This window comes from Anabrus simplex, chromosome 1 (genome assembly GCF_040414725.1).
Source record: "Anabrus simplex isolate iqAnaSimp1 chromosome 1, ASM4041472v1, whole genome shotgun sequence".
In the NCBI taxonomy this organism is placed as follows: Eukaryota; Metazoa; Arthropoda; class Insecta; order Orthoptera; family Tettigoniidae; genus Anabrus; species Anabrus simplex.
Genome location: NC_090265.1, coordinates 1,497,340,347 through 1,497,353,812, shown reverse-complemented (window position 1 = coordinate 1,497,353,812; position 13,466 = coordinate 1,497,340,347). Strand labels below are relative to the sequence as shown.

The window sequence follows — 13,466 nt, the reverse complement described above, 5'->3', positions numbered from 1 at the left end:
TCAAGAATGACATCTGAGATCATTTCTTGATGACCCAGCTGAGATCTTATGGCAACTACAAGAGCAACTGACTACATTCAAAATTTAGACATTACCCTGCGATTCTGTAGAAAAACTGAACGTATTTAGTTATAAATAACTTTAATTATATCCGGTGTAGATAAGTTATTTCCTTATTCCACTCCTGTTAGCTGTCTTATTTTTCAATGTAATACAAATGTATCTTTATTGTAAATATCTATCGTATTAGTTAAGGAACTTTTTCTTTTCCGTTTGTTGGTTATCCAGTATTAATATTCTATTTTCTAGTTCAATTGTTGTAATGTGATATTAGCCATACACTAAATAAATACATAAAATAAAATAATCTTCATGCTTATTCTCATTCAAAATTCTTATCTGCTGATTCAATATATTATGAACTAATTAATGATTAATTAATTCATAGTTAATGTTCTTTATGATTCAGAATGAAAATATAATTCTATTTACCTTGAATTTTGTATTCTTGTGTTGGATCTTCAGGGAATGATGTATGGAGAGCATTTATTCCTCCCAAGAGAGCAGCACTTTGCATGGAAGATTCAACTAAGGAGACTGCCACTACAGCATCCTGAACTGTCACCTGATCTCGGAACATGAATCTAGCATGAGCCTGAGCCAACCTATGGGAAAGAAATAGTACTATATTAAGAAAGATTTCAAAGTAACCTCATTTCTGTATTTTTATACAAAACCACAACTTATTGTAACTATATAAATGCCATCATTAGGGTTGTGTAACCCGGCTCAAGGGAGATAGGGTCATCTTCCCTATCCTTCACTTGAGTAATTCTTGTCTGGAGCATCCACGTTGCGGGGGTGGGTATCCTCCACATCAGTAGGCTGGTGTGAAGGAGAGCTAAGTTCAGGCAGGGACCCAGTCTCACGGGGTATAACGTGGAACCCATGCCCAGGGTTATGGGTGAAGACCTGAACAGCATCTTAAGAAGAGAAGGAGACTTTCGGAATGGCGAAGATGGTGGATGAGGCAACCCATCCTCTCTGGGGAAAATTAGAAAAAAGAAACCACTGCCTTGTGCAGAAGAGGGATCTCCGAAGGCTAAGGGAGTAAGCCCCGAAAGAAAATCCTCAGATGCGTGAGACTTAGCAGGTCAGGAGATGAGTAAATGTGTACTTGCTGTCAACTACAATACAAGCCTCAGATGTAAGTTTAAAAATGGAAAAGTCTCTGACTACAGTTGCACAGTATGATAGCAATGCTGATGTTCGTACAAGTGCAAAAATCTAATTTGGAACAATAAATATTTTAACAATTAATGGGAAGGTAAATGAATTGAGTGACCTAATGGAGAGACAGAAACTCAACATCCTGGGATTAAGTGAAGTAAAATGGAAAGGGAAAGGAATGAAGAAACTAAGAGAGGGGTACACCTTGTACTGGATGGGTAACCGTAAAGAGAAAAGAAATGGAGTGGGATTTGTAGTGAATTAGAATGTTGAACCAATAGCTGAAGTTGAGTATGTAAATGAAAGAATAGTTCCTCAATGAACTGGAAACACATATTGTTGAAGATGGGATCATGATAATGGGAGATCTGAATGTTTATGTGGGAACCGATAGAATGAGATATGAGAATGTTCTGGGCCCACATGGGTATGGCGATAGAAATGAAATGGAGAGAAACTATTGGACTTTTGTATCAGAAATAACCTGATAGTAAAGAATACATGGTTTATGAAGAGGAATAGCCATAAGATCAGCCGATACAGTTGAGATGGACAGTATGGAACACTCATTGATTTTATAATAACAGACCGAGAATGGGGAAAATACAATATAATAAGATACAAGATAATCCCCAGTGAAAGTATGGAAGGTGATCACAGATTATTGATTGTAGAATTAAAACAAGTAAAAATCCCTAAAATTGTATTGAAGAAGAAACTAAAGATCAGGATTTGGGAATTGGAAGAGGAGGATAAAAGAATGGCATTCCAAGATTGTATAAAAAGGAAGTTGCCTAACACAGAAATACAAAGTGGAGAAGAAGAGTAGGACAATTTAAGACAGATTTTTGTGGGAGCAGCAATAGAGGTATGCGGGGGGAAAAAGAAAAGCAAAGGTTAAGGGAAAGGACACAAGGTGGTGGACAGACAAAATAAAAAAAAGAAATAAAAGAAAGGAACAAAGTGAAGAAAGAAAGGAATAGATAAGGAAAAACAAAAAATGCATCAGAGGGATGAGAATAAGATAGAAAGGTTACATGTGGAATATAAAAGATTGAAACTACAAGTAAAGAGGTGTGTGAAGGAAGAAATGTTGGGGAGAGTTTACCAACAAAATTGAGCAAGATAGTCAAGGAAATCAAAAACTATTATACAGAGTAATAAAATCGAAAAGAATAAATCAAGAAAAAATCAAGGCATTAGAGAGGGAAGATGGATCCATAGTACATGACGAAAAGGGTCTACAGAAGATGATGGCAAAGTATTTTGAAAAACTTTATAATGAGAATGACTGCTCAGAGGAAGAAGGAGATAAGAAAATGGCAATAATAAATGGAGAAAAAGAAGAGAACCCGATAACATGGTTGGAACTTGAAAGGGCAGTAAAAGCAATGACCAAAGGTAAAGCAAGTGGAAAAGACTGCTGATATGATTAAGGCAGCAGCAAGCATTAGACTACAGTTGCTACACAGAGTCCTCAATGCCATATGGAAAGATGAAAGAATACCTGAAGACTGGCAAGAAGGAAGCATTGTACCATTGTTCAAAAAAGAAAATAGAAAGAAATGTGAAAATTATAGAGGTGTAATCCTATTATCACATGGGCTAAAAATAACGGAGAAAGTCATAGACAAATGACTGAGGGATACAACAGAAACATAGTTAGAGGAAGACCAATATGGCTTTAGACCAAATAGATCAACAATAGACTTGATATTTACAGTGCAAAAGGTAATGGAGAAACATCTGGAAAGGAGCAAGGAAATCATAACCGTATTTTTGGATTTGGAAAAAGCTTATGATACACTTAAGAGAAAACATGTATGGAATGCCTACTGAAAAGGAATGTACCAAAATCATAAATTAATAAGATAATGTTGTATGAGAGTAAAAGCAGTGTACAAGTGGGAAGTGGTGACTCTGAAACATACAAAACATGGTCTCAGGCAAGGAAGTGCACTGTTGCCATTATTGTTTATTATATTGATGAATGAAATCATAAAACGTGTAAAACAGAGTATCACTAGTGATGAAGTGAACGCTTTGGTATTTGCAGATGATGTGGTGATTTGGGGAAAGAGAGAAAAGGAAGTACAAAGGAGATTGGACATTTAGAATGAAAATCTGAAGGAGTTTTGAAAGGTAATTAGTAAAAAGAAAACTGTAGTCATGCACTGTGGAAAAGAGAAAAGGAGAAGCCAAGTGAACATAGACGGAGAACGGTTAGAGAATGTAGAACAGTTTACATATCTGGGTAGCATTATTAATGGAAGTAATGAAATCAACCCTGAAATTAATAACAGAGTAAGTAAAGGTACAACATTTTATCATCAAGCCAGAGAGCTTTCATGGGATGAGAAAGTACCCAAAAGAACGAAATTAACATTATATAAACAGTATTTCATACAAATTGTAACATACAGACTAGAAACGCAGGTAACTAATAAGAAACAAGATAGTAAGATCCAAGCAGTAGAAATGAAATTTTTATGAACATCGGTTAAAAAGACAAGAAGAGATAGAATTAAAATATTAAAATCAGAGAAGAGCTAAATATAGAACCATTAGTACAGAACATACAGAAAGCAAGACTAAGATGGTTCGGACATGTAAAAAAAATGGGAAAGGAACGAGTAGCAAGAAGGGAATTAGAAAGAGAAGTTAAGGGAAAGAGACCAGTTGGAAGACGGAGAAGAAGGTGGATGGATCAGATCTGGAAGAACATTAGAGAAGCTGGATTGGATGTGGCGGAAGTAATGGAGCAGGAAAAGTGGAAGGACAGAAAAGAGTGGAGGAGGCTTGTTAACCACACCCGGGTGCCTAGAGTGGGACATTAATGATGACTGTGATGATGATGATGATGATGATGATGATGATGATGATGATGATGATGATGATGAGGGTTGTATGTATCTTGAATATTCCATGAACAGTTTTGGTTTAGTATCTGTTTATCATACATTACTATGGGACGAACCGTATATAAATTGCATCATTAAGGTTGTGCATCGCTAACTTTATTATTCCATCAACAGTTCTTGTTTGTTATCAGTTTCCGGTGAAACATAGATCATCTAATGTCTTTGTTTTTAGGTTTGTGTCTGGTTTTTATAATGGAATGAACTTCCAGACATACGTTCACTAAGTTTCATACTGTATTTAAAAACCTATTTCCTCATTTAACTACTTGTCACCTTTACTATTACTGAAGTTTAGATTTATGCTTTCACAGCCCATAATAACAAGACATGATAAGATAGCTTTTGGGCTTTTGCCAAGTCAAGAAAACACAGTGAAATTCTTTTATATTTTGGTGAGACTGTCCACAAGGAAGACCTTTAATAATGACAGTTTGAATTTGAGAATACTTTACCATTGGTCTATTGTAAGTGGTACTCCCGTTCACCACCAGATGGCTCACTGTGCGCTAGCCTTTCAAGCTCCAATTCAGATGTTACCTGTTCAATACACATGTGCAGTGTGAAATAAACAGCAAGGTCATCAGATGAATCAAAGCCTAATGTGGCAGAAGAAATAAATAAAATAAAGTGCAATGAAAGACTGACAAGAATAGAACTGAGGATTTTTAAAAAAAAGTGTGTAGAAGGGAAAAATGTGTGAGGCAGTCAGGCGGGAGAAGAGGCAGAAAGAAGGATGTGCTACAACGAAGTAATACATGAAAGTGAAAAGAAGCAAGAATAATACAGTAACAGGTGTGCACGGGTTTTCAAAGTATGATACATTGCCTAGAGTGAACCACCTACTGATCAGCAGAGTACAAAATTGGATAAAAAACAGACAAAATAAAAATAGTGAAAGGACAGGAAAAAAGAACCACCTACATAAATCCTTAATGGTTGACAACCACATATTACTTAACTGATAGTCAGGGTCCCTCTTGAAATTATTTGGATCTTTACATAATTCCACTGCTTCCCGTATAATCCCAGACCCTAGTGTTTTGTGTGGGTAAGAGCTCAAACATTTTGGAACATAACATCCTGACCTGATGACAGGGAGTGCTCAGCTATTGCTGACTTGTCTGGCTAGTTGAGACGGATATTTTTTTGGTGTTCCTTGACAAGAGTACCAATGCACTGCCATGTTTGACCAATGTATACTCTGCCACAAGCACAAGGAATTTTGTACACCCCAGGGTGTAATACTGGGGACAATTTATCCTTTCTTTCACCTACACTGTGAGCAATTTTTGTGACAGTGCCAAACACGGTTTTTATATTGTGCTTGCAGAGGATCTGGCTATTTGATCCGTGGTATTGTGGATAAAAAGAAGGTAGGCAGTTTCCTTCGCTTCTTCATTCTGTGAGCTTTGCTTTGTTGTTCCTATGGCATGCAGGGCTCTATAAATCTGTACATCATTGTAACCATTATCCTCGAACATGACTAAGTGTGTCTATCTCCTAATGGATAGTGGATAGCTCACAAATTTGTTTTGCTCTCATGGTGAGGGTCATGGGACTGCCCTGTATTTGTGCTGGAGGGTGGTGAGAATCTGCATGGAGACAGAGATTTGTGTGGGTAGGCTTATGATATACTGTGTGCCCTAACGAGCTATCCAGTTTCTCTTACTATAATATCCAACAATGGAAGAGGTAGGAGAGGGAAATGTGGAGTAGTGGATAGGAAAAGGCAGGTGGAACAGGGTCATGGGATGGAGAAAACGGAGGAGGAAGTAGCTTCTGCAGCTGTCAGGAAAGATAGGACTGATCAGGAGTGGAGGGGATCAAATGAGGTGGGTAGGGTTGAGGCTCTGGTCATGGGGGATTCTATTGTTAGACATGTCGGGAAAGTGTGTGGAGGAAAGGGTACCAGGGTAGAGTATTATCCAGAAATTAGGTTAAGGCAGAGTTGAGGAAAGTAGAAGAGAAGGAGGGAAAGGAGAAGGTGGTAGTGTTTCACATTGGTACTAACAATGTAAGACAAGCAGGTATAAGTACCAACATAGTTGGGGCTGTGTGGGACATGGTAAATGCAGCACGGGTGCAGTTTAAGGAAGCGGAGATTGTTATCAGTGGAATACTGTGTAGGAGGGATACTGACTGGAAGGTGATTGGGGATTTAAATTAGACTATGGAGTCGGTATGTGGCAAGCCCGCCTGGTGGCCATGATCGTTAAGGCGCTGAAGTCTAAAAACGGTCTAACACCGAGGTTAGCCGGTTCGAGTCCCGTTGGTCGAAAAAATTTTCACCATCAGAATGTTGGCCGGCAGGGTAGGGGAGGTGGTGGTATACAATTTCTAATCACTAGATTGCGTGCCAAAAGCCTGGATTAAATTCCAAACCTCTCCGCAGTGCTCATATGGAGTGAGGGCATATGACACTGTTGATGGTGATTCGTCCGTCGGATGGGGACGTTAAGCCTTGAGCAGACCCCTTGGTGCTATTCGACAGGAGTAGGCTATGTGCCGGCACCGGGTTTCACCCTCTCCCTACTATCATATATCACGTCATTCATTTCATCTCTCATTAACTCCTCTGATGAGGTTGACGTCAGGAAGGGCATCCGGTCATAAAAAACCGCCACGACAAATTCATCTCACCTCATACCCGACCCCGTAGGGAAACGGGACAAGGGTTGGACAAACAAGGGTTGGACAAACAAGTCGGTATGTGGGAAACTGGGAGTGAGATTTCTAGATCCTAGTGGGTGGGTAGGAGATAGGGATCTGCGCTCAGATGGTCTTCACTTAAACCGCAATTTGTTTAGAAGGGTTATAGGGAGGTACATTCAGGGAAACAGGGTGGCCTAGGGAGCGGTGTTAAGTGAACAGGGAACTGGAAATGAAGTAGGGATGACATAAAACTGTTAGTGCTCAACTGTAGAAGTATTGTAAAGAAAGGAATATAATTAATTTAATAGATATATACCTACCACATATTGTAATAGAGTTGAATCATGGCTGAGAAATAATATAATGGATGCAGTAAGTTTTCCACGGAACTGGAATGTGTATCGTAGAGATAGGATAGGAATGGTAGGAGGGGGAGTATTCATTCTGGTGAAAGAAGAATTTGTAAGCTACGAAAAAGTTAAAGATGACAAACACGAAATTCTAGGGGTAAGACTCATCTCTAAAGATAATAGGCAACTTGATGTCCTTGGAGTGTACAGACCAGGAAAGGGTAGCGCAGATGCTCATTCAGAATTATTTGTAATAATAATGTTATTTGATTTACGTCCCACTAACTACTTTTTAAGGTCTTCGGGGACGCCGAGGTGCCGGAATTTAGTCCCGCAGGAGTTCTTTTACGTGCCAGTAAATCTACCGACACGGGGCTGTCGTATTTGAGCACCTTCAAATACCACCGGACTGAGCCAGGATCGAACCTGCCAAGTTGGGGTTAGAAGGCCAGCGCCTTAACCGTCTGAGCCACTCAGCCCGGCAGAGAATTATTTGATAAGATAATCAAATATGTGGGGAAATGATAAGGAAAGGAATGTGATTGTAGTGGGTGATCTCAATTTACCAAATGTCAATTGGGAATGTAATGCAAACGACAGGAAGTATGACCAACAAATGGCAAATAAGTTAATATGGGAAGGGCACCTGATTCAGAAAGTGATGGAACCAATTAGAGGGAAGAATATTCTGGATGTGGTGCTGGTAAAACCAGATGAGCTCTATAGAGAAACCGAAGTAATAGATGGTATTAGTGATCACAAAGCTGTTTTTGTGGTAATCAAAAATAAATGTGAAAGAAAAGAAGATATTAAAATTAGGACTATTAGGCAGTACCATATGGCTGATAAAACAGGCATGAGGGAGTTTTTAATAACTATGATCGGTGGAAAATGGTTAATAAAAATGTAAACAGACTCTGGGATAGGTTTAAAGCAATTGTTGAGGAATGTGAAAATAGGTTTGTACCTTTAAAGGTGGTAAAGAATGGTAAAGATCCACTATATTATAACAGGGACGTAAAGAGACAAAGAAGGAGGTGCAGGTTGGAAAGAAATAGAGTTAGGAATGGCTGTGGAAGTAAGGAGAAATTGAAGGAACTTGCTAGGAAATTGAATCTAGCAAAGAAGTCAGCTAAGGATAACATGATGGCAAGCATAATTGGCAGCCATACAAATTTTAGTGAAAAATGGAAGAGTATATATAGGTACTTTAAGGCAGAAACAGGTTCCAAGAAGAACATTCCAGGAATCGTTAATGAAAAGGGGACTGTGTATGCGAGGATCTTCAAAAAGCAGAAGTATTCAGTCAGCAATATGTAAAGATTGTTGGTTACAAGGATAATGTCCAGATAGAGGAGTTGACTAATACTAAAGAAGTATTAAAATTTACCTATGACAGCAATGACATTTACAGTAAGATACACAAGTTGAAAACTAGAAAAGCAGCTGGAATTGATAAGGTTTCGGGGGATATGCTAAAGACAATGGGTTGGGATATAGTACCATATCTGAAGTACTTGTTTGATTAAAGGAACTTTACCAAATGAATGGCGAGTTGCTATAGTAGCCCCTGTATATAAAGGAAAGGGTGATAGACATAAAGCTGAAAATTACAGGCCGGTCAGTTTGACATGCATTGATGTACGCTTTGGGAAAGCATTCTTTCTGATTATATAAGACATGTTTGCAAAATTAATAAATGGTTTGACAGAAGGCAGTTTGGGTTTAGGAAAGGTTATTCCACTGAAGCTCAACTTGTAGGATTCCAGCAAGATATAGCAGATATCCTGGATTCAGGAGGTCAATTGGACTGTATCGCAATTGACCTGTCTAAGGCATTTGATAGCGTAGATCATGGGAAACTAGTGGCAAAAATGAGTGCAGTAGGACTTGACAAAATAGTGACAGAATGGGTGGCTCTGTTTCTAGAAAATAGAACAGAGAATTAGAGTAGGTCCCTGTAATAATTAAGAGAGGAATTCCTCAAGGCAGTATTATTGGACCTTTATGTTTTCTTATATACATCAATGACATATGTAAAGAAGTGGAATCAGAGATAAGGCTTTTCGCAGATGATGTTATTCTGTATAGAGTAATAAATAAGTTACAAGATTATGAGCAACTGCAAAATGACCTCGATAATGTTGTGAGATGGACAGTAGGCAATGGTATGACGATAAACAGGCTTAAAAGTCAGGTTGTGAATTTTACAAATGGGAAAAATCCCCCGAGTTTTCATTACTGTGTTGATGGGGTGAAAGTTCCCTTTGGGGATCATTGTAAATACCTAGGTATTAATATAAGGAAAGATCTTCATTGGGGTAATCACATAAATATGATTGTAAATAAAGGGTACAGATCTCTGCACATGGTTATGAGGGTATTTAGGGGTTGTATTAAGGATGTAAAGGAGGGAGCATATTTGTCTCTGGTGAGACCCCAACTAGAGTATGGTTCCAGTGTATAGGACCCTCACCAGGATTACTTGATTCAGGAACTGGAAAAAATCCAAAGAAAAGCAGCTTGATTTGTTCTGGGCGATTTCCGACAAAAGAGATGAGCTGCTCGACTAAGTGGTATGTTACATGTTATAATTCTCATATTTAGGTCCGTATTGAAATGTACAATGAAGTCAAATAAATATTAAAGTTTATTTAATCCACCTGTTCAATACATAAAAAAGATAATGAATTAAATAAAATTATAGGGACATGTTTCACCCTTTAATTATGGGCATCTTCAGCCTTAATCTCAAACTGAAAGTTGATTAATCAGGTACCTGATTCTAATTAACTTACATATGAATGTGAAGGAAAAGTTGGAAAAGTGCAAAATGGTTGACAGTAGTTATGAAATTCTTAATATCAGGCCTTAATAAGTCTAAAATACAAATATTCGTAAAATTGTACACTTTCTTGAATGTAGTTAATTTCTTGAAATGAGGCCTTAATGAAGTTTAAAATACAAGTAGTCGTGAGTTTATACACTAGAGGAAACTTTTGGGTCTTAAACAGATTGAATGTCACTATAATAATTAACTTACATATGAATGTGAAGGAAAAGTTGGAAAAGTGCGAAATGGTTGAAAGTAGTTATGAAATTCTTAATATCAGGCCTTAATAAAGTCTAAAATACAAATATTCATAAAATTATACACTTTCTTCAATGTTGTTAAGAAATTCTTGAAATGAGGCCTTAACCCAAGATCGGTCGAGGGGGGAGCACAGCACTAACAAAAGATTTTATCTGGCCACTGCTATCTAACTGACCGGTGATATGTCAACAATCGAATAGTGCTGTTAACGGCTGCCAAGTTGTCATCAGAGTGACCTAGACTGCTTATTTGTGAAGTCGTGAGCGCTGCGCTAACACCTCGACCGATGGTGTTCGTTTGAATTCTAAGTAATGTTGTAGTAAAATGAAAATGTTAAAGGTCCACCTTTTCAATACCATGAATGTTTATTGATATGAATATATATCACATAACGTCTAGAGAAGGTTGGTACTAGTTTCGACGCTCATTGCGCGTCATCATCAGCCAACAAATCAATTGAGCAAAATGCAACTTATCAAATAGCAATATATAACACATGATAGCACCTACAAGACAAATGTTAAACTGTGACTAGTTGAAATATAAAACACATGACAGCAAATACAGGAATTAATGTTGAAAGCTAAATTGTCAAAAGTTAAAACAATGAAATCAAAACAGAGAAAGTAACAATAGTTAGGGTACGATACACGAGAAAGTAGTCCAGCTTGAGGTTTGTAGAACATAAGGTGTATTGATATACAACATTTAAATGCACCAACTAAGACAAATTTTAAATATAACATTAAAATGATGAGGGTCTGGTGCGTATAACCATCTAAAACATATAACAGCACATATAAAGTCACTGTTAGATTATAACCAGTTGAAATGATGTGGTGTGTGCGTGTGTGACTGTAAAACATAACATTTTTGAGAAGGTATCCCAGTTGTTGAGTCTTGATAAACAAGAGAATAGTCCAGCTTGAAGTGCATAAATCATAAGGCCTCATATGTTATCAGTGTTATCTCTTACGTTGCGGTAATTAACAGGCTTAATTCAGGTGGTTTTGAAGCCAACAATGTGGTCTTGTGAAGATCATAATTTGAATTAACGTCACGATTCCCAGTTCAGTATGGAAACGTGGAGACCTTGAGTAGCGTTATGACATAGATGTTGAAAGGAAAGGAGCTGGGCTAATAAAGAGAGCAAATATGGAGGCCGACCTCTGGTTCATGATCAATGAGCTATCTATTTAATTTCAAATTCCTTCAGTCTATATGCTTTCTGATGGCAGAGACGCCAGGACAGGCTCTGAATATTGCGGTGTTATTAATCTCCAAACTCATTACTTTTCTTTTCATGAGCAAACGAAACATAATTATCACACCATGTTCCAAGAACACAAAAATGTAATTAGACGCAACAGACACTCAGCTTTCTGTGAACAGATATATGATAAAGGCCACCACTTAATGAACATCATCATAGATCTTAAAATGTTAGACATTGAAAATAATAGTAAAACCATTAAATAAAAAGGAGGCAAGAGAAATACACATTGCAAATGGTTCTTTACTGGTGTTAACCAGTTCTGAACCCCTGTCTTCCCATGAGATTTGTGCTGGACAACACAAAGGCGGGACAAGTTTTTATCTGGGTACACTGGTTTTACCTATCATATTTCATTCCAGCAACACTCTCCACTATCATTTCATCTGTCATTGATTAATCATTGTCCCAGGAGTGCGACAGGCTTCGGCAGCCGGCACAATTCCTATCCTCGTCCCTAGATGGGGGCTTCATTCATTCCATTCCTGACTTGGTCAAATGACTGGAAACTGGATTTTTTTTTTTTTTTTCTCCATCAACTGCCTTATCACAGTTTGGAGAATATCTCAATTTTTCCACCTCATTATCTACATGACTAAGAACCACTTGGCAAATATCTTTCTCTCAAATAATACATCTATGCCTTCTAAACAACAACAAATGCAAAATGCAAAATAACAGAAAATTGACTTAGTGCGTTTTGGAATCCAACTCTTCAGTTAAAAGTCAAAATTGAGCTTCATTTAAGAATTTATTTAAACGTTGTAATTCTGTATGTATAATATGCACCTGCTAATTCAATTGCATATCTTGTGTTGCATAACAACTTCATGTTTGTTTACTGTAATAATCTGCATCTCCGTGTTTACCAAGGATACTTGTGTTTGTTTTAGTCCCAATTTTTTGGGTTCAGTTTGCTGTTCCTACTCTTCCCATTTTCCTGTGCATTAACTTAACACTCTAAATCAAAATCACACATTGGTTAGGCAAAAATCCTATTTTGGTACTATTAGGTAATTACCTTATTATTGTTGTTATGTGAAGGAAATCTTAAATACTATAATATATTATGCTGTATTGAGATAGCTTGTGTTGTCAACTAGTCCATATTAAGGCTGAACACATGTACATGATCACCTATGATAGTAACCAATTCCATTTATTGTTTCTAGAAGATTACCTCCTCCTTATTCTTTCATTAATGTAACTATTCAGGAAGAAAATTAATTACTCAGTGGTTGCGAACTTAGGTAATTTGAAGATTATTATTAACTGAATACCCCTTTTTCTTTTCATATTCAGACATGCTTTAATGTTTTTTTTTATTATGTTCATGTCTTGCATGGCCCCTGCTGTTCCTTGTAAAAGTGGGCGAGGCCTTGATTTCTATTGCTGATTGTTTGAGACTTTCTTTGTTTTGGAATGATTATGATGATATTTATGGATTTGATTTAATGATGGCTGAAGGTGTTGACCATTTCTTTCCTGCTTTTCTTGTGAAGTTACAGTTACTTTAATTGTGATTTACTGTGCTACAATCTGTTCTCAAGTTAAATACCAATTAATTAATTAATCATTTACTTCATTTGTGCGAGTTCAAAAGGAAAGTGAACCTTTAAAATTTGATACTATCTTCAGATTATCTCAGTTCATGCGAATATTACCTCCTTAGGTTAATTACATTGAAATTCAATTACTGTATTTCCCATTAAATTAATTTTTCTTTTTTCAAGTCAGAAAGTTTTTATTTTTTAAAGAAATTTATTAATCTTGAGTTCTTAAAAGGCTCATACCTTGTACTTCAGTGAAGGTTCATCTTACCCTCTGGTTGTAATCCTGGACCTCATGCTCTCCTCATTAGAACTTAAAACAATAACCCCAGGCAGAAACCTTTTTCTCTGCAACCACCAGTCCTTTGATGCTACATTCTTCCTACCCCACCCCTC

General features: G+C 37.3%; 1 protein-coding gene across 1 annotated transcript in view; it reads right to left on the bottom strand.

Annotated features, from left to right (window-relative positions):
• LOC136858442 (uncharacterized) overlaps positions 1-13,466 on the bottom strand; it is a 257,510-nt gene that overhangs the window by 34,009 nt on the left and 210,035 nt on the right. The window contains exon 12 of the mRNA XM_067137987.2: positions 493-665. Coding sequence (XP_066994088.2) covers positions 493-665 — 173 coding nt within the window. The remainder of the gene's footprint in view (positions 1-492; positions 666-13,466) is intronic.